Below are 25,309 nucleotides of genomic sequence, written 5' to 3' on the forward strand. Positions count from 1 at the left end.
ATAGTTGTCTTAAGAGGAAAAAGACTGTGCTTCGAAGTACTTATTCCAATTATAGAAGAAAGTAAATTCCGAGCCTATCATCTAGTAGCATTGCCCACCGACGAGCTAAACGATGAAGGAACTTTGCAATTCATCAGTTTAGAGTATAATTATATAATACTAGAAGCACAAACTCACTCCTTTATGCCAAGCAGCAAAATAGAATTAGATGCATGTGTTAAGCACGAGGGTAAACGACTGTGCCAGAGACACGTTCCAAAGTACAGTACGGTGGCTCAGGATCCTTGTCTACGTATTGCAACCAAAACTCTTGTCAAACCAGCGGCGAAATTCTGTCCATTAACTGTAGTACGTATCACGAATAACGTTTGGATACAATTAGAATCCGGACGGGCATGGATCTCTATTGCGCCATACCCCGATTCGCTACAAGTGAATTGTCCAGATGGAACCCACAAAACGGTAGCTCTAAAGGGGACGCAGAAAATCAAGCTGAGCAAAGGATGCGTGGGGATCACCACTACTGCCACACTATACGCAGCTGACATAGTCGAAACCGAGCCGTCCTCCAGTGATTTCGGATTCACGGACTTTAACATTACCGGTTTGAACGACAGTATAAAATTGGCGCACATTCCTGAATTTCGAGGAATACACACAAACACATTAGAATTAATGTCCGCCGGTACAAACCTAGAATCTATCCGTCGAGAGGCCAGTGAAATTAGTACTCATTTCCGGTCTGTGACCGAGGCCGAATCCCGATGGATGTTTATTAAATATTCCTTAGGAGCACTGACCGTAATCTTAATCTTGTATGCCTTTGTTAAATTTAAGTTATACCGACTGATTAGCTTTTGTACTACCAAACCGTGCGCCATTATTTACAATAATTGCTTTAACCGAGGAAGTATCAATCAAGTTGGCTCTCGAGGGAATACCGCAGGTGTATCACGTGACGGAAGGTCTCTTGTGACGGAAGGGACAGCAGCGTCCCGTCAAGTGACCTTCGAAGAGGTACCACCTTTGTATAACACAGCCTCCTCTCGCGCCATACACAAGCCAAAGCGATACTTCACCACCGTCGATGATACATATTAAAACCGATTTTTAATTAAGAAAAATAAATAGGTTTTGTCTAGATCGGGGGGTGTTATGTGACACTGCCCGAACCACCCGAAAACGGTCGTCACGTGACACTTCTCGACCTACCCGAACAGTCGTGACGCTGTTATGTGACACTGCCCGAACCACCCGAAAACGGTCGTCACGTGACACTTCACGACCTACCCGAACAGTCGTGACGCTGTTATGTGACACTGCCCGAATCACCCGAAAACGGTCGTCACATGACACTTCACGACCTACCCGAACAGTCGCCATGCGACTCCCACTAAATTACGCCAGCGTACCCCTGGAGTTAGGCATGTGCAGCAGCCGGTTAGTGTAAGGTGGCCTGCACGTGCTTTCTCCCTTTTCCAGGAGACGCCGGACCCCCCAGTTTTCCAGGTCACGTGGGCTACGCCAAATCCCTTGTTCTAACAATGGATAAAAGGACGGAGCTCCTCGAAAACGGGGTCAGTCGATTCCTCCGTGTACAAGCTAACTCGTGTACTCTTTGTCACATTTCTGTACGAATCCAATTTGTGTTGTTAAATAAAAAACTTAGCTTGGAAGAAAACTCTCTTCCATCTCTCAACCCATAACAACGTGTATTACTTACTAAAGTTTTTCTGATTATTCTAATATCACGTTTATAGTAATATTTGCCCACTTACAACAGGTTATGGGCCCAGGAGTTTTTTTTTTAAACAGTTGGTGAAAGTTTATTTTAATTTTTCTGTGCGTTATAAGGTATAAAGATAAACTAAGGAAAAACCACGTGCAGAGTTAACCTAACTGTTAAAGATAACATGGACGCGACACGTGTTTTCATTACTAAATTGAATAATCAGAACTATCAGTCATGGAAATATACTATTTTTTTACATTTTTGTAGTTCTTGTTCGCTTGCGATTATGTATTGATCGTCATCCGTGTCGAGTATCATGATCGGTGAATGAGTGACTAACAACGTATATATATTATCGCGTACATGTATTGGGACCGGGGTTGCTTCTATTACACTGTAGGTCTGGGAGGTAATGAGTGGTATTTTTATAACGGTAACAAGTGTTTGTTTTTCATAGTATGCTACGATTGATGATAAATGCTCGATTAGGTGCGCGTTCTCTAACGTAGGTATTAGTGGGAATGTGAATCCGTCTGGTAAGCGCGATACCGCTGTCTGTAATAATCTTATTATTTCTGCGTTTGATAACACGCTTGGGTCTATGCTCCCACTTTTTAGCTAACTACAGTATTGTTTTACGTCCCTTACGTCATTCATTCGGTCGACTAGCAGTGAGTTCAAAGTCGCGAAGTAGTCCACTAGGTCAGTACGTATTTTCTGCCGCGTAAGCTCCGTCTCGACTTGCACTCGCAGCTGTCTCGTCTGTGTTGTTAGTATTTTTTCGTTTTCTTGTATCGTCTGTTCAATGTCGTGTAGGTGGTGTAGGGTATTGTTTGTTAGTTGTATTTGTCGTTTTATTGTTGTCTGTAGTGCGTCTTGTCTACTGTCTACTTCCGCGAAGTGAGCGTTTATTTCTTCCGCGTCGTTCGCGTCCATTGTTCCGAAAATTGTTTTTGCTATTGAGCCTATTCCGTTTATTAACCCTCTTCGTTTGTTTTGAGCATATGAAGGTATTTGATAAATGTGTTGAATTTGTCTGTTTAATCTTTCCGTTTGTCTCACCAAAACACCAAGGTAGTTTTGGCATGTTGATTTTAGCTCTCGTATGTTAGCCGGTAAGGTGCATAATGTTGTTACCTCTTTGATGTATGGTTTTAATTGTTTGTACCTCCGTATCAGTGGCTCTGTGTCTAATCGTGTCACTATCTTCCACTCATTTGTAGCTAGGTGTAAGTCGCCGATGTGGATAAAGTGGATTCCCGCGCTATGTTTCGTGGGTTCGATTATGTATGGTAATGTGTCGCTAGCGGGCGTTGCCTGTGGATTTAGATACTGCAGCCCGATGCACCTGTAAGACGTATTAACTCAAGTCGTAACATGGAAGTCTGAATCTATCCCTTCCTAATTTCTTTTCGCGCGTGCCTATATATAGCGTTGTTCCGCGATTTTTCTTTATTTTTCAAAAAGCCCCCAATTATATCTATTTCGTATGTTTCCTAATTTATTTTCCTTTATTACCATTTCCTCTCTCCCGCCTGTAGTATTAGCGTTTTTATTCGACAAAGTGTTTTATTCTATTTACGTGGACGGTTAACGTTCTTCTTCCCTTTTTAATGGTGACGTTAACTTTGGATTTTTTATCTATTATTGTGTATGGTCCTTCCCATTTCGCGTCTAGTTTTTTTATCTTCCTCGTCTCACTGTTTCATCGTATAATAATACTTTATCGCCTATTTTGAATTGAATTTCCTTACTTTTTTTATCGTATGTAGTTTTTGAGCGTTGTTTCGCGTCTACTAACTTTGCTCGCGCTACTTCATTTGAGGTCGTTAGCCGTTCTCTGGCCTCTTGCGCGTAATCGTCATAATTATAGGTAGGATTTGGCGTGATTTTTAGTGCGGTCGGTAGTTCCGCTTTCTGTCCGTAAACTAGTTCGTGGGTGGTGTAACCTGTCGCAGTATGCGGGGTTGTATTATAAGTGAACATTGCGTAGGGTAACCATTTGTCCCAATCGGAATGGTCTCGGTCTATATAATGTCTCAGGTATTCTACTAACGTCCTGTGGGACCTTTCCAGTGCTACGTTCGATTCAGGGTGATACGCCGTTGTTTGAATTTTCGTGATCTTTAATAACTTACATGTGTCTTTGAACATTTCGCCTATGAAATTGGCTCCCTGATCTGTTAGGATTTTATCTGGTATTCCATGTTCACAAATTATCTTTGTTACAAATGCTTCTGCTATCGTTTTTGCTTCTTGGTCGGGGATGGGTATTGCTTTACTAAATTTCGTGAGGTGATCCTGGAATGTTAGGATGTATCTATTTCCTAGCGTAGTTACTGTGAGGGGTCCTACTATATCCAGTGCGCCCTTTTCGAATGGTCGAGTAGGCGTGTCGGAAATCACCATTGGTGCTTTGGTCCTTCTACTTGTTTTATTATTTTGGCACCAGGTGCATTTTTGGATGTATTCTTCTATGTCTTTATCCATTCCCGTCCATTTATACCTTTGTTTTATTCTTTGTGCTGTACGTTGGATTCCTTGATGTCCGCCTAATGGTGCTAAATGGTATTCGTACGGTATTTGTTGTCTGTCTTTTTCAGAAAACAAAGGAGGTAAATAAATACAGAAAAAAGAGGTAAATAAATAGAGAAAAAATAGGTAAATTACTAGAGAAAGAATAGGTAAATAAACAGAGAAAAAATAGGTAAATAAATGAGAGAAAAGAATAGGTAAATAAATAGAGAAAAATAGGTAAATAAATAGAGAAAAATAGGTAAATAAATAGAGAAAACAAAAGAGGTAAATAAATAGAGAAAAATAGGTAAATAAATAGAGAAAAAATAGGTAAATAAATTAGTGAAAAAAATAGGGAAATAAATAGAGAAAGAAAGTGAATAAATACAGAAAAATATAGGTATAAAAATAGAGAAAAAAGGTAAATAAAAAAATAGGTAAATAAATTACAGGAAAAAATAGGGAAATAAGTAGAGAAATCAAAAGTGGTAAATAAATAGAGAAAAAAATAGGTAAATAAATAGCGAAAAAATAGGTAAATAAACTAGAGAAAAAATAGGTGTATAAATAGAGAAAAATAGATAAATAAATTAAAGAAAAAAAGGTAAATAGAAAAAATAGGTAAATAAATTAGAGGAAAAAATAGGTAAATAAACAGAGAAAAAATAGGTAAATAAATGAGAGATATACTGTTATGTACGATATAGAGTAGAATTGCTACTAATAAAAGAAGGTTTATGGGATTTAGTAGAGGCAAATCCTCCTGCAGAAAGAAATGTGGAATGGTTAAATAGGGACGGTAAAGCCAAGGCCACAATAGGTTTGTTAGTAGAAGATGACAAGTTGGTGCATATTAGATCTACTAGGAGTGTCAAAGAAGCCGGGAATGCATTGAAAGAATATCACGAAAAGTCTACACTTTCAAGTAGCATATTCTTATTAAAAAAGTTATGTACTTTAAGGTTATCGGAACACGGAAATTTGAAAGAACATTTAAATAAGATGATTGATTGGTATAATCAATTGGTAGCCATTTGGGAAGATATGAATGAATCTTTTTTGATTGGCATACTATTTTGCGGTTTACCAGAATCTTATAATAGTTTAATAAACGTACTTGAAAGTAAAGCGCCGAATGAGTTAACGTTAAGTGTGGTCAAAAGAAAACTTTTGGATGAATATCACAGAAGGGTAAACTGCTCTGTGCAGTCAAGTACAATGAGAGATACAGCACTGAAGACGAAAAGCAACATCTTTCGAAAGAAAGAAGATTCAACAAAACTAAGCGATTGCTATTTTTGTAAAAAGAAAGGACATTTAAAAAAGGATTGTTGGAAATATAAAAATTGGAAAGAGCAAAAGGAAAAGGTAAATAAAACAGAAGATACCAATAATAATGATTTCTGTTTTAGTGCTCATGCAGATAAAAGCGATTCAGGTGCATGGTTTAGCGACTCAGGTGCAACGAGCCATATAACCAGCGACAAAAAGTTTTTTAATACCCTGGATACTAATAAAAAGAATAATGTTACTGTAGCAGATGGAAAAGTAATTAAAGTCGAAGGCATAGGAACAGGAAGTATTAAATGCATAAATAATTTGAACGAAGAAAGAACAGTAACTATAAAGGATGTATTGTATGTACCTGATTTACATGGTAACTTATTATCTGTTAAGAAGATAACGGATAATGGATTTAAAATTGTTTTTAATGAAACCGAGTGCAATATAACAAAAAATAATATAATAGTAGCTACAGCGGAAAGTATAGGAAATCTATACAGACTGAAGGATCATAAAGCATTACTCGCACAAAGCCAGCATAAGGAAAATTGTATACATTCCTGGCACAGGAAGCTGGGACACAGGGATCCAGAAGCCATACGTAGAATTGTTAAGGAAACTTTTGCTTCGAACATAAAGATAGAAGACTGCGGAATTAAGGAAGTATGTGATACATGTATCCAAGGAAAGCTATCTCGGAAGCCATTTCCAAAGAGAACGGAGAAAGCTAAGGAATTATTGGATCTTGTTCACACCGATATATGTGGTCCGATGCAAACAGCAACACCAAGCGGCAAAAGATATGTACTTACACTAATTGATGACTATAGTGGGTACACTGAGGTACGTCTATTAGCACATAAGTCTGATGTAAATAAAAGCATAAAAGAATATGTAGCTTTAGTCAAGAATAAGTTTAACAAAAAACCAAAAGTCATTAGGTCCAACAGAGGGAGAGAGTATGTAAATGCTGAATTAACAAATTACTTGAAGACTGAAGGTATACAAATACAGTTAACAGCACCGTATACTCCGCAGCAAAATGGAATTGCTGAAAGAAAAAATAGGTACCCGATAGAGATGACCAGATGCATGCTCATCGACAGTGAATTCGAAAAGAAATACTGGGGTGAGGCAGTTCTAACGGCAAATTATATACAGAACAGATTACCCAGTAGAATGCGAAGCAAAAGTTTATACGAGTATTGGCACGGAACCAAACCAAATTTCAAAGAAATACACAAGTTTGGATGGCAAGCCTACGTACACATCCCATGTGAAAAAAGACAGAAGTTAGATAATAAGGCAGAGAAATTATTTTTCGTAGGATACAGCGAAGAATCAAAAGCATATCGTTTAATAAACTTAAAGACTGATAAGATTACTATTAGTAGAGATGTTATATTTATGGAAAATATCAGTATTCAGGAGGAGACCAAAGAATTTAATGAAAATAATGAAAATAAAGATACGGATATATATATAGACTTAGAAACTAAGGAAGAAGAGGAAGAAGAACCTGTACAACAGATACAGCAGGATCAAAGAAATGAAAATAATTTAAGAAGATCAAAGCGTGAAAATAAAGGAGTACCACCAGCGAAGTTATCAGCATACGTACACATCACGAAAGAGCAAGATTTGGAACCAAGATCCGTTGCAGAAGCTTTGGCAGGAATAAACAAAGAAGAATGGCAACGAGCGTTAGATGAAGAATATTCATCTTTGTTAGCAAATAATACATGGGAGATAACTGAACTTCCGAAAGGAGCTAAAGCAATTGGGTGCAAATGGGTTTTTAAATTAAAAAGAGATGCAAGTAGAAATATAGTCCGTTACAAGACTAGACTTGTGGCGCTGGGTGGTAATCAAAATTATAAGATAGATTACGAAGAAATATTTGCGCCAGTGGTAAGACAAACAACATTAAGAATGCTTTTGAGTATTGCAGGTAAAGAGAAGATGATAGTTAAACACTATGACATAAAAAATGCATTTCTAAATGGAAATTTAAAGGAAATAATTTATATGAAGCAGCCAAAAGGATACGAGATACAAAATCAAGAGCATTTGGTATTAAGATTGAACAAAAGTATATACGGATTGAAACAGTCAGCAAATAATTGGAATACTTGCATTTCAAACAAATTAAAAGAAATAGGATATAGCCAAGGTATTACAGATCCATGTTTATATATAAAACATAGTCGAAATATGAGTACTTATGTAATAATATATGTGGATGATATAGTAATAGCTACTAAAAATACCGATGAGATTCAAAAGTTTGAGCAAGAACTTTAAAAAAAATTTAGGATGTCAAAACTTGGAGACATAAAAGAATTTTCAGGAATACAAGTAGAAACAGACAAAGAACAAATATTTTATATACATCAAAGAAAATACATCGAGCAAATTTTAGAGACATATGGATTAAAAGATGCTAAGGGCTCGGAAATACCAATGTGTACAGGATATAGGAAAGTTCAAAATAGTAAACCATTACAAGATAGTACAAGATTTCAAAGTATTGTAGGTAGTCTAATGTACATAGCAGTATCAACACGACCGGACATAATAGCGAGCGTGAGCATTTTGAGTAGAAAAATGAAGAATCCAACCGAAACAGATATGAACGAAGCTAAAAGAATTATTAAATATTTGAAACACACTATAAATTATAGATTAAAGTTGGGATATCAAGAAACAGAAAAATTAATAGGATATGCAGACGCGGACTGGGCAGAATCTGAAAACCATAGAAAATCAGACAGTGGATATCTTTTTAAATATAATGGAAGCAGTATTAGCTGGGCGAGCAGAAAGCAAACATGCGTAGCACTATCATCTACTGAGGCGGAATACATAGCTTTGAGTGAAGCATGTCAAGAAGGTCTATGGTTAATTAAATTACTCAAAGATTTTGATAAAGATATTAATCTACCTATAAAGATGTATGAGGACAATCAAAGCTGTATATCATTAACAGGAAATCAAAATTATAGCAAAAGAACAAAACACGTTGATACCAAATATCATTTTATCAGAGATTTAAAGGAAGGTAACATAAGTACAGAATATATGATTGCAGATTTATTGACGAAGCCAAGAGAGAAAAACAAACTTACAAGGTTGTCTTTGGATTGTGGACTGCAACCAGTAACTGATGACGACGTTGAGGAGGAGTGTTGAATAACGCGCGCATTTATGTTTTCAACGACGCCATCTAATGACGTTATGTTTGCTATCCTCTGTAACGTTCTTCCGGTTACGACTTGACTGAGTGCAGAAGCACGTGTATTACTTAATAAAGTTTTTCTGATTATTCTAATATCACGTGTATAGTAATATTTGCCCACTTACAACAATATTTAATAAACTTAGAATCCAAGGTACACCATATTTACTGTTAAATATTTGTATTTCTCTACATTAGAGTATGGATTATCACCAATTTATTTAGTTTATATTCGTTCTTTGGGGAATACTAAAAAATAGTTTAAAAAAAGAAGGTTATAAACTGTTTTACATACTTTATAGAAGATAATAATAATATAATATTAAAAATTATCGGAAGTCATTCCCTATGCAAATTATCTTTGTAAAAAGAAGTGATATCCCCATAAAAAAACTTTAAAAAAAAGTAAAAAAAATTACGCCAAGTACATGAAATCAAACAAATCACAAAAATAGAAGATAATAATAATTACAAAATAAAAAAAATATGTGAAATCAAAATGAGCTGCAAGTACATAAAGGTGCTTTCCAACTGCGCCTAAGATGGCACAACTATACCAGCGGCTGTAGCCGTGATGGAAAACACCGGTTCTCGTTAGATCACCGAAGTTAAGCATCACGGGGCGGTGTGCTGGGGAAAGATGGGTGACCATCACCTGTCTCTCCCGGTGCGTCGCTGCTGCTGGGACCCGAAGGAGAGAGGAGGAAAAAAGGAAAAATGACTATGTTAGAAACACACAGGAAAACAAAAAATACAAATACAAATGACACAACTACAACATATACACAGCTAAAATGCTGTGTTCAATAGCTTCCATTACTTATATCGCGAACATTTTAATGAACCCATCTAAAAGAATCAAAATTAATGATATACAAAAATTGCGCCAATTATAATAATGCGCCAATTAATACAAATAAATATTTTAATACGAATAAATATATTATTCAAAATACTTGGCGCTGCAAAACCGAAGAAATGTTAATTGTCTTAGTATTAATAATTTACAAAAACTCCCTTACAATCTAAAATACATAATGTACATATACATACTAGAAACGCAATCAGATTTATTCTACATATATTTAATTCTAATACCATACGTAACATATGCACACGCACACATACACACATTCACGAACGCACGCACAAGAAAAAGAGTGAAAGATTAATGCAATTAAAACATATTTATTCAGTTTAGCAACACCAATTCGGAGCGCAGCGCCAAGTATTTTGAATAAAATATTTTTTCGTATTAAAATATTTATTTGTATAAAAATATGTCTGCTTAATATTATTTAATACCTTTTTTTCTTTGTAGAAATAGCCATTGTTATAATTGGCGCAATTTTTGTATATCATTAATTTTGATTCTTTTAGATGGGTTCATTAAAATGTTCGCGATATAAGTAATGGAAGCTATTGAACACAGCATTTTAGCTGTGTATATGTAGTTGTGTCATTTGTATTTGTATTTTTTGTTTTCCTGTGTGTTTCTAACATAGTCATTTTTCCTTTTTCCCTCCTCTCTCCTTCGGGTCCCAGCAGCAGCGACGCACCGGGAGACAGGTGATGGTCACCCATCTTTCCCCAGTACGCCGCCCCGTGATGTTTAACTTCGGTGATCTTACGGGAACCGGTGTTTCCATCACGGCCATGGCCGCTGGTGAAGTTGTGTCATCTTAAGCGCAGTTGGAAAGCACCTTTATGTACTTGCAGCTCATTTTGATTTCACATATTTTTTTTGTTTTGTAATTATTATTATCTTCTATTTTTTGTGATTTGTTTGATTTCATGTACTTGGCGTAATTGTTTTACTTTTTTAAAGTTTTTTATGGGGATTAGGCTTTACCTGTTCGATCTATCCATATTTCGTGGTTGGTTTTGGTTAGACAGCGTTTACAATCCCTGCTTTCCTTGAACTAATGTATCCGAATGTATCGACATTTCTCAGATGGCGCACAGCCTCTTATGAACACTTGTTTAGGACGTAACCAAGGCGGGTTCTGTACTTCTTAAAGACATCTGCAAAATACGTCTTTAAGACGTCCATTTTCACAAATCAGGCCGACAGGCGTTCCGACCTAAAATGGACGTGTTTAAGACGTCCTGTGCTATCTGGATGGTTACGCTGCTGGAAAGCACCTTTATGTACTTGCAGCTCATTTTGATTTCACATATTTTTTTATATTGTAATTATATTATTTTCTTCTAATTTTTTGTGATTTATTTGATAATGCTCTTTTTCGTCCTCGACTTTTTCATGTACTTGGCGTAATTTTTGTACTTTTTTTTATGTTTTCTATGGGGATATATATCTTCCTTTAAATTTGTGATAGCTATGTATTTACACGTTTATTTTATAGCTACGTTACCGTTTTACAATAAACACAAGTCAGCCGATTATAGCTTTAGGCACAGCCGCGGCTGTGCTTAGAATTAGTAGCAGTAGCAATAGCCAATACATACGTGAAACGCGGCAGTGGCTAGTGGTGACTAGTGATCCTCTAGGGAATGTTCGGTATAACCGCAGCCATTTTGGGGCAACCCCGGAAATAACATAACCTAAACGTTTATCTATCTCATTCTATCAGTATTACTTTCTCTCTTTCTATCAGTATTTCTGTCTCTTTCTATCAGTATTTCTGCCTCTTTCTATCAGTATTTCTGTCTCTTTCTATCAGTATTTCGGTCTCTTTCTATCAGTATTTCTGTCTCTTTCTATCAGTATTTCTGTCTCTTTCTTTTTTACAGTTTCTTTCTCCGTCTACTTCCGCTTTTGATCCAAATCGCAGCAACCAATCAGCGACGATACGCGTTGTTCCGATCACTGCCTAGAGGATTACTAGTGGTGACTAGTCGCGTACGTGGTGTGCATACGCGTACGCACGCACGCAGCCGCACGAACACGCAGATGCACACACAGATGCACACATCACACCAACACACACGCGCGCGCGCGCGCATAGGAACACCATGCATAACACACATACTTCCATGCATACATACATACATATATAGATACATTTTGGCGCACAAACGATATACACGATTTTGATTGACACGAACTTTTCGAATTGAGTAATATAATTGACCAAACGTTTCTGTATTTTAAATGCATAAAAAATCGATAAATGTTTGTATCTTCGAAATCAGTATCATTATTGGATTAACAAGACCATTGAGAACGGAATCTAAAGTTATTGTATGTGTAGTTTGCAAACTCGCCGGGAATGTAGAGCGTTAAACTGTTGTGTGTGATTATATTTCCAGTTGTATCTCTTTTGAAAAAACAAACGTGTTTTTGTTCGTTGCGTCGTGTGCTTGGTAGAAATAAGAAAAGGGAGGGAAACGAAGAAAGCAGGAGAAAGAACAAAGTAAACAAAAGAAATGAAAAAGAAGTTAAAGTAGATAGTGCGTGCTAATATGTGCTGTGTATTAATACCTACCGATGCTTAATAGTTACACCACTACAATCTGTTACTTCGGTTGTTTGCAGGAGGTGATCTTTGATGGCATCGAATGTCTACAAAGAGGCCCAGAAGGAATGGATGAGAGATTCCATTTTCATCTAAGTATATATGGAAGAGTAGCAAAGAGACAGAGAATATTATCGTAATTTTAAGACCTTCGGGTAAAACATTTGTAAACACGTTCGAGAGGCGATGAGTGCGAGTTTATTATTCTAACTTTCCGAGACGTTGTATCACAGAATGGCTTCTAATATGCAGTCTTTCCCGCGAATCTTAAAAATGTTGCGGGAGAATAGCAATGTTAAAGAAAAACGCGATGCTTTAACCTATATTCGCAGGTACTGTTCCCGATTTTTGTATTCTTAAGTCTACTTATACTGTATTAAAGTATTCAATTTATTTATTAAAAAATATCTAGTTTTTTACATCAAGTGACAGATGTGGTTAAATATAATTTCTTAGTTTTTACGATTTGGAATAATTTAGACACGTTTAGAATATTACGGTTCATTGTCAGGAGGAAGGAGCGCTTTATTGACTTTCTAACGTAATAAGCATCTTCCTACGTCATGATGTTTCGATACTTCCTGAAAATATTCTATTTAATACTTACTTTATTTAGTACTTCACTATTGCATATCGTTAAAAGAAAACATCGTAATAATAGTATTTCGTTTTAGCAACAGCAAAAAGTTGGAATCCACGAAAGCCATAAAAGAGGAACAATACAAAGAATTATGTAAATTAATTATTGCAGCATTTGCGAATGGAAACAATGACATACAGGGTGAAGCATACGAGACGTTAAATGTTATGCTTCGGGATTTCAAGGACCATTCTTTGAATTTGTTTGATGCCATGTCACAAATAAGTAAAAAAAATAGGTTTGTTTATAAAGTCTCATGTCTAATATAATGTTCATTTACATTTTATTCATTCAATGTTATTTATCATGGAAAAGCTAGAATTGTTGTTAACCCGCCAGCAGTCGCGCTTAAAAGTCTTACACGAGCGGGCGCGTTGTTTACTCCATACGTAGGGGTCTGTTTTGGCTGAAAAACCGTTTTACTGTGATGTATTCTACCCAGTTCTCCAATGTATTCTTCCAGCGGTCATTTTGGCATCATGCTACATACTTCTCAGGTTTAAATTCAGTTTGGAAGTGTCTCTGATTGAATGAAAACGAAGGTATACCGCGTATCCTGCCGGCGAGCGCCCCTGCACTCACAAGTTTCCCAGGTGTCCGCCCCTAATTGCTTTGGTTTTTGGATATGTTCTAGAGGACAGAAAAATAAGAAGCAGGTGTCTGTTTATTTTGGCCTGCTTGCATGTTTAGGGGGTGAAACCACCCCTCCCATTTCATAAGAATTTAAAAAACCAAAGCAATCGGAGACGACCACCTGGGAAACTTGTGAGTACACGGGCGCGCTCGCCGGCAGAATACGCGGCATACTTTCGTTTTCATTCAATCAGAGACACTTCCAAACTGAATTTGAACCTGACAAGTATGTAGCATGATGCATCAGGTAAAACGATTTTTCAGCCAAAAACTGACCTCCCTGTACTGAGTACACACGCACGCCTGCCGACGGGTTAAAAGGAATGGTAATATTTAGAAGTTTTCCATCCTCACCGATTTCAATGATTTTTGGATATGTTATCAAGATCAAGATTCTGAACAACTTTTTCCTATACATGTTACCGCCGCGCAACCTTCGTTTTCGAGATATTTGCGAAAAACTCCTGTTGATTTATTCCGACGCAACGCATTCCACTTTCAAACTTGTCCCGGGTATTAGTATTGGTTGGGGCTAGATTAGTGCGGGAGGCGCGTAAAGCATGATAGCGAACTGATGTGAGTTTGGAGATTTGATCCAGAAACTTGCGGATGCCCGTCAACACCCCTACTCATATCGGTTCGCTATCATGCTTTACGCGCCCCCCGCACTAATCTAGCCCCAACCAATACTAATACCCGGAACAAGTTGGAAAGTGGAATGCGTTGCGTCGGAATAAGTCAAAAGAAGTTTTTCGCAAATATCTCGGAAACGAAGGTCAGCTTTGTCAGTTGTTTTGTCCAATGCTGACGCATACGCTGCCACGGTAGCGCACTGTAGCTAGGCATACGGCAGAATACATTTTGTAGTAGCAGCAGTTTTTCGCGAATATCTCGAAAACGAAGGTCGAGCGGCGGTAACATGTATAAGAAAAAGTTGATCAGAATCGTGTCCCCGACAACATATCCAAAATCCTTGAAATCGGTGAGGATGGAAAACTTTTAAATAATTACCAAAGGAATATATGTCAATAACCATTTACTCTTAATTAGTATTTCTTGTTGAAGAGTATATTATAAAAATGTTTGTAGTATTCAAAAACTATAATTTTTTTATATCTAATACCTTGAACAATGGGTGCGAATTTTATGTTAACATAAAAATACAAATCCATACAAGCATGTGACCAGAAATACTTGGATCTTTTTCAAGATATAAATTACAGTTTATAATTATCATTGATGTTATAGATCAGTTTGTATCTTACTAAGCGAGCATAGATAATGCAAGGAATACACACTCTAAGATAACTGCCTTGTTAAACAGATAACTTTCATTGACTTCCTATTAAGAAAAATTTTGATTAAGGTGAATGTCCCAATTTCTGCTCATTTAAGAGGTAAATCGTCATAAAGAAGGTGTAAAAAATTTGTTTGTGATCAAAATTTGCAGAGTAATTGATTAATTTGAGTAAATGTTTAAATAATTTAGAATTATTTTGTTGCAACTATAGTACAAACGTAACGCATATAATAATAAAAGGACGAAATGAGCAGAAATTGGGACATTCACCTTAAGGGGAGGTTCCGGTCTAAAAATCGATTTTTTTTTATTTCATTTTTTGAATCTTCAACCTTTTAGGAATACGTGTTTAATAGGATTTGTTGAAATGCGTAAAATTTCCGAAGTTATAGGCATTTAAGTAGTGGGAAATGTATGGATAATAACCGGCCACTTGGCGCCCACGTCAAACTTTAAACGCGTTTTTCTCGAAACAGAATTCTCAAAACGGTGGAACCTTTATCTCCAAAAGTTATTATCCGATTCGACTGAAACTTTTTTTATTTTGAAGAATATACTTCTGGATAGGGGGGGGGGGGGTACCAGAAAAATTACAAAAATGGAAAATTTATAATTTTCTAAGACGTTGAAAGGATTAAGACTATAGGGAAAAATTGATTTCAAACTTCAAATGTCGTTGTTTTCTAAAAAAAATGTCATTTTTGTAATTTTCTGCCCCCCCCCCCCAGCCAGAAGTATATTCTTCAAAATAAGAAAAGTTTCAGTTGAAACGAATAATAACTTTTGGAGATACAGGTTCCACCGATTTGGATCAATTTTTTAACGCCTTGACTTTAACCACACCCCAGTGCCGTCTGCAATGATTAATTATAAAACAAAAAATATATTTCTATAATCTAACACATCCTTAATACAATGCAGAAAGTCCCATTAAATTATAATTATATATATAGTAGTTTTCCTTTAATTAATTCCTAAAGATTACCTATTTTTTTGAGGTCTAGACCGGAAGGTCTCCTTAAATCTGCTACTTTGGGTATGGTGTTGCTTTAATATTTTTGTTCTATGCTCTGGTAAATATTGATATATATATATATAGATATACTAAGCAGCAGTGATGTCTGTTACGAGGAGCCGAAAATCGACACAGATACAGTTACATATTTTGCGTATGACTGTTTGAAGGGCATTGTTTTGACTATAATTCGAAAAGTAATAGTTCTCGTACATATACTTGTATGAACTTGTTTACTTATTTTGATACACAGAGCTTACACTCAAAATTTTAATCAGCTTCCCCCCTGCATCCTGCGCGCACCATTGGATTATTAACCCTTTGTAGTTACACCTTCTTATAATCACAAGTTGGTCACACGGGGTTCACTGTACCCCAGCGACATTTTTTGAGTTACCATTTTCGTATTTTTTAATTTTTTAACTTTTCAGTGATAATTGTACGTTCGTAATACTTATACAATCATGGTCTAATAGTCTTTTTCTAGAAATGTAAATTTTGATATGATAAAATTTGTAGTTGAAAATGAGTGATTTTCCACGGTTGTGGGGAAAAAGCGATTTTTTAATTTTTTTTTTATTTATTTTCTTGCGATAAATCCCCTTTGGAAGTCGTAAAGAAACGACATTTTAACTTGAAAATTATTCTTGGGGTACAATACACCCCGTGTGACTACTAAGGGTTAAAAATGTTTTAATATTAAGGTGTTCATGAATTTCATAATTGTTTTACATAAATATTTTTAAAAGTAACATGTTTCTGGCCGTGCCTATATAGTAATTCGTTCCGTGCACGCTGGGCTATAACAAAGCCTACAGGGAAGCATATGTTTAATGTCACAGTATGCGTTCGGTAGCGAATGCGTTAACTTTATCTATATGACATTGTTTGTGTGTTGTCATTGCAGACTAAAAATTCTGAAATTGTTAGACGTAATTGAGATCAATACTGTATCGACAGTTATTTCTGATGTGAATGCTGTAGACTTTTTTAATAATTGTATGTGTACAATACAAACAAGCACAATGCCATGGACAGCGCCAACAGCTTGTGTAGAAAATCTTCAAGCATTGATAGAAGCTGAAACTAGACCATTATTGAGTGACCAAAGATTAGAAGAAGAAACAATTATTTATTCCATAAATTTATTAAGGAGATTATACAAAGTGGCTGCGCTTACATCAGATACTAAAATTCAGAAGGTATGTAAGAAATATTTGCAAAACTGTGAGAGTAAGTAAAAAGCATCGAATCTTATATGTTTACAGTTCGATTTACTATTATTGGACAAAATAATGGTATTAGCTTATATGGGCCATAAGCGACAACGGGCTCCTGCCTTAAATCTTTTACAACAAGCACTTACTACAAATACAGTTGCACATGTTCGTACTAAATTAACGGAGGCATGGGCTCGATACAAAACGGCATTGCAGTCTTCGTATTGCAAACGTATGCTACTGTTAGTATCTGCATGTGAATTAGATTGGGCTACACAGTGGAATATTAGTATTCAGTTTCTTGGTGTGGACCTTCATCGTGGTGCTGGTTTAATAAATAACCTACTGAGTGTCGAAGAGAAGGCATTCAAATCTACGGACACAATTATACGCAGGTATAAAGAATAATTGCATGTAAAATAGCGTTGGTTAATAGAAATCAGAAGTAATATAGTATCTTTTATTTTAGACAAGCATTTCTTTCATGGAAATTACTGGTGGATAATTTTGCTCTGGACCCGCAAGAACTTGCTACTGCTAGACGAATAAAGTTATTATGTATCCCACTAAATGCTAAAAATAGTAAAAATGAGCTGATAGCGCTGACCAAATTAGAAGTCTGGTGGCATGTAATTATTAAACTGTACAAAGACATTTCGAAATTTGTCAATCCCGTGATTACGCAGTTCTTAAATTTTTGTTTCGGACCTCTTGGAGATACACCACTGTTATCTTCAAAATTTGATATCGTGGCTTCGCCAGGGAAACGATTTTTTAAAACGAAACTCGTTGCTGTAGACGCTTTATGCCAACTTCTTGTTACGAAACAAGAAAACCATACTGTCTTTTTTCCAATTTTGGAAGAAAGACTTCCACATTCTATATCGCATTCTGTTTTTCGAGAATGTTACAAAAGTATAATTCACAGTGTAGGAGAAGCTTTACTTGTTCTTAGTCAACTTACAGATGCAGAAATGAAAAATAGATATCAACTTGGTAAAATACTATGGACAAGTTTAGTTAATTATGTACAGGAATCAAAAGTGGAAAACAAGGTTGGTACATATCTAATAATAATAGCGATTAATATTACATATTTTGTTGGTAGTTTGCTTAATTTAGTAATATTATTTTACAGGAGCTCATGTACAAAGATATGATATTAGTTATAACAGAATTGACAAATTATGCAATGGATAAACCAATGATCAGAAATTTAATTCTTAATATAATTTTATTCGAAGTTGCTGATCTCAGTAAGAATTTTAATTTTCAAGATGATACATTATCAGGATTGGTGTTAAAACTGTTACAAACTTCGGTATTAACTGAAGCTGAAAAGTGGGTATTGGTGCCATGAATGTAATGTATAACAAAAATCACATATACTATTAATTTTTTCGTCATATATGCAGAGTATTTCGTAAGTGCTAGTACAAGCGGAAGAGTGATTCTATATGAAAAAATAAGTCAAGGATATACATTAAAATTTTGTCGCAGCTTGCTCAATTTTCAGAGAAAATGATTTGAAATTTCTACCGGGTACGTGTGCACCGAAGTATGTACTGTTTTTGGCGTCCGAGAGGCATGCTTCCGAGATACCGGAAACGTTTGGTCTCGAACCGTGTTTCGAGATAAATCTGTAAATCTAATGAGAGCACTTCTCGTTACTGTAAGCGACCACCTCTAGTAAACGAGAAGCATTCCCCGTAGTTTAACGTGCCCCTCGGGCGCCAAAAGCTGCCCTTTGGTGTACGTGTACTTGGCCAAAATTCGAAGTCAATTTTTTTTGAAAATCGAGCTATTTACGGCAAAATTTTATTGTACATTCTAATTTATCTTTTCACCTAGAATCATCATCCTTCTGCTTATATTAACTGTTACCAAATATCTTGTATATTGTTTCAGTATGTTGCATTTAAATTACAAGTTAGAATTTTGTTGTGAAAATGGTAAAAACACAATCAGAAAATAAGCTAAAACATTACAATTAATTTATGTATTTTAGTATTTAGCTAGTGAATATTTACCGAGATATACGAAATTGAAGCCACTGATTATCGGTTATTTCTACAGATGTTTACCGTTTCAGTTTGTCGTTTACACTCACCAATTTTCGGCGAAAAAGATTATGCAATTACAAAAGTATGAAACAGGATATTCCTTTCTTAAAAACAAACCCTTTGTATTTAACAGTTTTTTCTATCATCGTTATTTTTCAAAGAATTGGACAAAACAGATTTCTCACCTCCAACATTGAGGGATATTTTTACCCCGTAAATATGAATATGGGCAGTTATAAAAAAGTACATGTCGAATAGTTTTTAATGCTCTACTCGGGTGTAAAAGAGAGTGGTAGAAAATGGGAAAAATAATTTTTTCGACACCTAATATGTTAGTAAGGGCAGGGGCGGATTTGTATATAGACTAAGCAGGCTACAGCCGAGGGCGGCAAATTTTGGGTGAAATAAATTGAAAAATTTTTAAACACAGAGGCTGGAGACAACTTAAAAAATAATTTACTTTTTTCATGTAACAAATTACCAATAATTCATATATGAGTTGTCATATTGAATTAATTTCAAAGGGTATAGCCGGTTAAGATGGTCAAATGTGCCCTTGAACCGAATTCGACTCACGATGAATCATTCGAAAGCTTATTAAAAAAGAAACATTTGTGGCAATTTTCAGCTTCGTATCTCCACCCGGAGGGTAGTAAAGGGCAAAAATAGGAAATCACGTTTTTGCCGAATTTCTCCTATACTAGGGGATGAAAAATTTTGAAAAAAATCAGAGGCCTTTCTGTTATCGGGGCACATATTAGAGAATTGTCTCAGATTTTTAAATTGAAAAACCAAGCTGTGAAAAATAAAAACCGCCAAAAAATGCTGAAAAATGCCTATTGTGTATCGAAGTAGTCTTGGCACTATAATTATATTTTTACTGTAAGTACATATCATTGTTACTATTGTCCTGAACTTTTTTCAGATTTTTCAATTTGGTGCGCCGCAGTTGAAAAAATTAAAAACCGATTTTTTCGTCGTTTTTTCCGTGTCAGAGTAACTTATACGTCGAATTGCTTCACGAAATAAGTGTTTTATGCGATCTTCAATGCTTATACGTACAGCAAAACATCATAGGAATTAAAGAAACTGAAAAAAGCGAATCATTTGAAACTGTTATGCGCCTTACATGGTAAAGTATCTACCGTATTTTTCAATGGCGTCAGTGGCGCAGCGGTAGAGTGTCGAGCTGCTATACCGCTACGAACTTTTTAAACGTAGGTTCGAGCCTCGAACTTCCAAGTTCCTTTTAGGCTAAGTTTTTTTTCGTTAATTACATATATTTCCTAACTTTACGACACAACGATCAATATTAATTTTCAAACGTTTTAAGAATATTTGAAAAACATATTAACCTGAAATATACGTAAATATGAGTTTGGACTGCTTGTTACGTCGCCGTTTATCCTGTCAATTACGGCACTGTTTAACAATTCCTACATTATATTAATATGTGAAATTGGTTTTCAAATCTCTTACCGTTAACAATTACGGATGGATGGCAACAAAAATCGTGTCTGATGTATTCAATCGTCATCGCTGTCTTCATTAATGACTGGTGTCACTTATTCACTGGTGAATATTTTACTAAGAATTTTTGCAGGTCTTACAATTTTTGAAAGGTACCGAACATGCGATAAGTAATAAATTATTGCAGCTATGTGTGAACAGCACCCGACGGTGCGGTTACCATTTGCACATTCACAACAATAGCGCTTTATTCCGGAATAGCCTATTGAGTTTGGTGCATAATCAATATAACATTTGTAGGTTTTGCTGTTATAATATGTCGTGATCTTACTTCGAATTTAATAATATTCTTTCTCTCTTTAACACAACGAAGATTAATATTATTCTCTTCATCCATCAATTCTGCTAAATATGAGATTGCTTGAGACAATTGATAGGAGCCAGTAAACAGAATTTTGAGATCTTTCTCTGTCATTTCCGGAAACTCAATACTCATATTTACGTATATTTCAGGTTAATATGTTTTTCAAATATTCTTAAAACATTTGAAAATAAATATTGATCGTTGTGTCGTAAAGTTAGGAAATATATGTAATTAAGGAAAAAATAAACTTAGCCTAAGGAACTTGGAAGTTCGAGGCTCGAACCTACGTTTAAAAAGTTTGCAGCGGTATAGCAGCTCGACACTCTATCGCTGCGCCACCGACGCCGTTGAAAAATACGGTAGATATTTTACAATGTAAGGTTCATAACAGTTTCAAATGATTCGGTTTTTCAGTTTCTTTAATTCCTATGATGTTTTGCTGTACGTATAAACATTGAAGATCGCATAAAACACTTATTTCATGAAGCAATTCAACGTATAAGTTACTCTGACACGGAAAAACGACGAAAAATATCGGTTTTTAACTTTTTTAACTGCGGCGCACCAAATTGAAAAACCTGAAAAAAATTCAGGACAATAGTAACAATGATACGTACTTACAGTAAAAATATAATTATAGTGCCAAGACTGCTTCGATACACAATCGGCATTTTTCAGCATTTTTTGGCGTTTTTTATTTTTCACAGCTTGGTTTTTCAATTTAAAAATCTGAGACAATTCTCTAATATGTGCCCCGATAACAGAAATACCTCTGATTTTTTTCAAAATATTTCATCCCCTAGTATATGAGAAATTCGGCAAAAACCTGATTTCCTATTTTTGCCCTTTACTACCCTCTGGGTGGAGATACGAAGTTGAAAATTGCCACAAATGTTTCTTTTTTAATAAGCTTTCGAATGATTCATCGTGAGTCGAATTCGGATCAAGGGCACATTTGACCATCTTAACCGGCTATACCCTTTATCTCAATTCTTTTAAATTAACATATTCTATGATATGTATGTCACGGAACGGGCGGTAGATGCTTGTTAGCCTAGGGGCGCCAAAGGGATAATTCTATTGGTCCCAAGGAATTATAAATGCATTAACTATTTATAAGAAATACATACAATAGGGAAGTTGCACAAAAAGCAGATAAGTCGTAAGGTGCATAGGGGCTATAGGGCGACAAACCGGAGGTTGTTGATTTTAAATGACTATAACTTCAAAACGAATGCATAAAATGTAACAATTCGATCGCTGTTTTGTAGAATGTAGATAGAAGTGGATATTTTTAATCTGGGGTAAAAAAGTAATATAAGAAAGAGTAATAAACAACTATAAAAACGATCAATTTTCGATACAGATGCACAAAAATGTGTTTAGAATTGTACTCTATATAGTTTACATGTAAAACAAAACGTAATGGATTGAACGCGAAGAAGAATTGTTATATTTCATTCCATTCTTCCGATGATGGTTCATGAGTAAAATAATTGTTGATGAAGTTCGCGGATGAATGTATAGAAGGTTGATGTCATGCAAACCTGTATAAACAGATAATATCGTTACTATATGCGAGCAACAACCCACAACACGTTAGCCAACTTCGTATCCGCAAACATGTACAATAAATGAAACAAGTCCATTTTTAGTTTTTTCTAATAGTATAGAAAACAAAACAATGCACAGTGTTGATGTGTTTTAAGGGCACTTCCCGGTTAAATCGCGCGAAAACATATGTGACATTTTCGATTTTGTCTAGAAAAAAGTATACAATGTATGGGTCTAAAACTTTTTGTACTTGATTCTGCTCCAATTGTAGAGTATAAAGCAATTTTTTTATTTCATTTTTGCCGACCCCCGTCTTTGACATGCATTACATGCTGCATCGTTGTAAAAAAACGGGCCTGGACTATCGCCACGATAAATTTAGACAGGATCATCCAAAATCAAAAACAAAGATATTCCTTAATTACACATGTGTGATTATCGCGCTTCCCTCAGGCAGTGTTAAGAACCAACTGGGCGATGATTGCCATATGTTTAACACAATAGGGTCCCGAAATATCGTTTTTTTTTCGCATGAAAATGTTTCTTAAAAAAATTGAGAGTAATTGTAATTACGAGTAGAATCCCGTTTGATTTTTTAGATGCGGTCAAGAATTGCAGTTTTTATCGTGGCGATAGTGCGTGAAAAATTGTTTCGAGAAAAACGTACTTAAAGTTTGACGCCGAGCGCGTTCCTCTAGTGACGGGGACGTGCCCGTGAGCCCTATTTTCCATGTGTTCATTTGATTAAAACAAAAATCGATTCTATTTTTAGATGAATAAATGTAGTATTAGTTAAAAGAAAAATCACGTTTCAACTATTATACGTGCGTCACAATCTATCTTAAAAAAAAAACACCTATTTTTAAGGCCGTCACACTGTTGATTTCCCTAAACTGACTGTAAAATCTATACCGTTAGGAATTTTGTTCTAAGAATGTGATATTGGCCATAAATAATTGATCGGTGAAGAAGTTGTGGCTATATAGTTGAAATTCAGTCACATCTGAACATTTTCTATGATTGTTAATGAATCTTTCTCATGCTACTTTTTTACGCGCAATTACATTTCATGCATTCGATGCTATGATCATTTAAAGTCAACAACTTCCGAGTTGTTGCTCTATGCACCTTACGATTTATCTGTTTTTACACATCTTCCACATCGTATTTCGTATAAATAATTACACTTTTATAATCCCTCGGAACCAATAGAATTATTATTTACAAAAAATTTTGCTGGACGGAAGAACAATATTTGGTTATTTTCTATCACCCTCTTTTGATAAAAATCCGAGCGATACAAATTAGACGATACTCCTTGTAAGTGGGAATGACCACATATCATTTGGTGTATTAGTTACATTATTTACTTCGGTTATCTTCAACGTACTGTATAATAGCTTTCAGATTAACGAGCGACTGCTCCTGCCGGGAAGGTTTTATACAAAACATAGAAAGCGAACTCTTTGTTTGGTTTGTTTTCAAAATACACGCTTGTGAACTCTCAGGTAATGCTTTTGATGCTGTCCAGAAAGTATGGACCTAAAAACACGACAATAAAGGCGTCGGCAAGTGTTTATATCCTGGGCTTTCACGTCCATATTTTCTGGAAAGTATCGAAAATATTGCAGCAGAGTCCCCGAATGATTACTTATGGAAATAACCCAAGCAAGAAGTCTCTTTCGTCTTTCGTCGCCTCATAGTCCAGTGAAAATAGACGGAAATATGGCCAATCTACGGAATAATTCCTAGCAATCGAAATTTTGACATGGGCCTTTATTTCGTCGTTTAAACAATAAGTATGTCAAAAGCCCCCATCGATCCGAGATTCGCTAAAAAATTTACAGCGGGTTGAAGGTAAAAAAGCTGTTATTCGCGAATATCTCATTAACTATCAGTTTTACGACAAAATTAAAGTTATTATGAAATTTGTAGCTTAGGAAATTCTGCACAAAAAAGGTTGTATGAATTTTTTTGTAGGGGTAACCATTTTCATGTATGACGGGTTACTAAGTTTCAACCCTCCTACTTTTGAGAAGGGAGGATCCCGAACTCCGAAATTCAAAAACTTATGAAATTTTGTGAATATGTAGGGGATGTCCTCCTGAATTCAATGCAATTTTGTTTGCTGCCGAAATCCACTCCAAGAGGGTGAAATGGACTTCTGAAATTTTGTCGATTTTGTATTATTACTCGCGAACTGTAGGGGATTGAAAACAACTTTTCAGGAAAAAGTTACTTCTTTTAATTAGGACAATCATTTGGTAAGTTGCAGTTCTCACAGTTCACGAATTATAACACAAAATCGGAAAATAGCCGGGTTTCAGAGGTCAATTTCAACCCCTTAAAGTGATTAAATTTAAACTTTAATCTTTAGGGATATATAGAGGATGTATAGGTGTGTGTTAGTCTTTTTTTTTGCTTCCCAAGTTCACTCTAAAGGGATTTCCTAAGCTACAAATTTCATAATAACTATTTATTTTTGTCATAAAACTGATAGCTAACAAGATATTCCCCAAAAAGTTTTTTTTTATCTTCAACCCTCTGTAAAATTTTTTAGCGGATGTCTGATCGACGGGAACTTTTGACATATTGTTTAAAACGACGAAATAAAGACCCATGATAAAATATAGCTTGTTGGAAGTTATTCCGTAGGCAGATCCCAATTTCACTGGACTATCAGCAATCCTGCCTCGCGCGGCAGTCTTGCCACCGATAAATCATATAACAAATTTTTTTTAATTTCTTTTAATCATCACTGAATTAGCGAGATTCTCCCGAAATTTCTATTTTTAATCGT

The 25,309-nt window shown here is 35.6% G+C and overlaps 2 protein-coding genes across 3 annotated transcripts in view; one reads left to right on the forward strand and one right to left on the reverse strand.

The window, feature by feature from the left end:
• Positions 1–25,309, reverse strand: part of LOC143373918 (uncharacterized) — a 222,420-nt gene that overhangs the window by 24,559 nt on the left and 172,552 nt on the right. The gene's annotated exons all lie outside the window — the stretch shown is intronic.
• LOC143367576 (uncharacterized) overlaps positions 11,933–25,309 on the forward strand; it is a 73,365-nt gene continuing 59,988 nt past the window's right edge. Inside the window, exons 1-8 of one of the 2 annotated variants that reach the window (XM_076809659.1) lie at positions 11,933–12,185; positions 12,271–12,405; positions 12,470–12,582; positions 12,925–13,128; positions 16,746–17,040; positions 17,107–17,453; positions 17,528–18,113; positions 18,197–18,399. In XM_076809659.1, the coding sequence (XP_076665774.1) occupies positions 12,485–12,582; positions 12,925–13,128; positions 16,746–17,040; positions 17,107–17,453; positions 17,528–18,113; positions 18,197–18,399 (1,733 nt within the window). In that variant the 5' untranslated portion in view covers positions 11,933–12,185; positions 12,271–12,405; positions 12,470–12,484. Of the gene's footprint in view, positions 12,186–12,270; positions 12,583–12,924; positions 13,129–16,745; positions 17,041–17,106; positions 17,454–17,527; positions 18,114–18,196; positions 18,400–25,309 lie in introns of both variants that reach the window. The other variant, XM_076809573.1, reaches the window with a different exon arrangement.

This window comes from Andrena cerasifolii, chromosome 1, assembly GCF_050908995.1.
Source record: "Andrena cerasifolii isolate SP2316 chromosome 1, iyAndCera1_principal, whole genome shotgun sequence".
In the NCBI taxonomy this organism is placed as follows: Eukaryota; Metazoa; Arthropoda; class Insecta; order Hymenoptera; family Andrenidae; genus Andrena; species Andrena cerasifolii.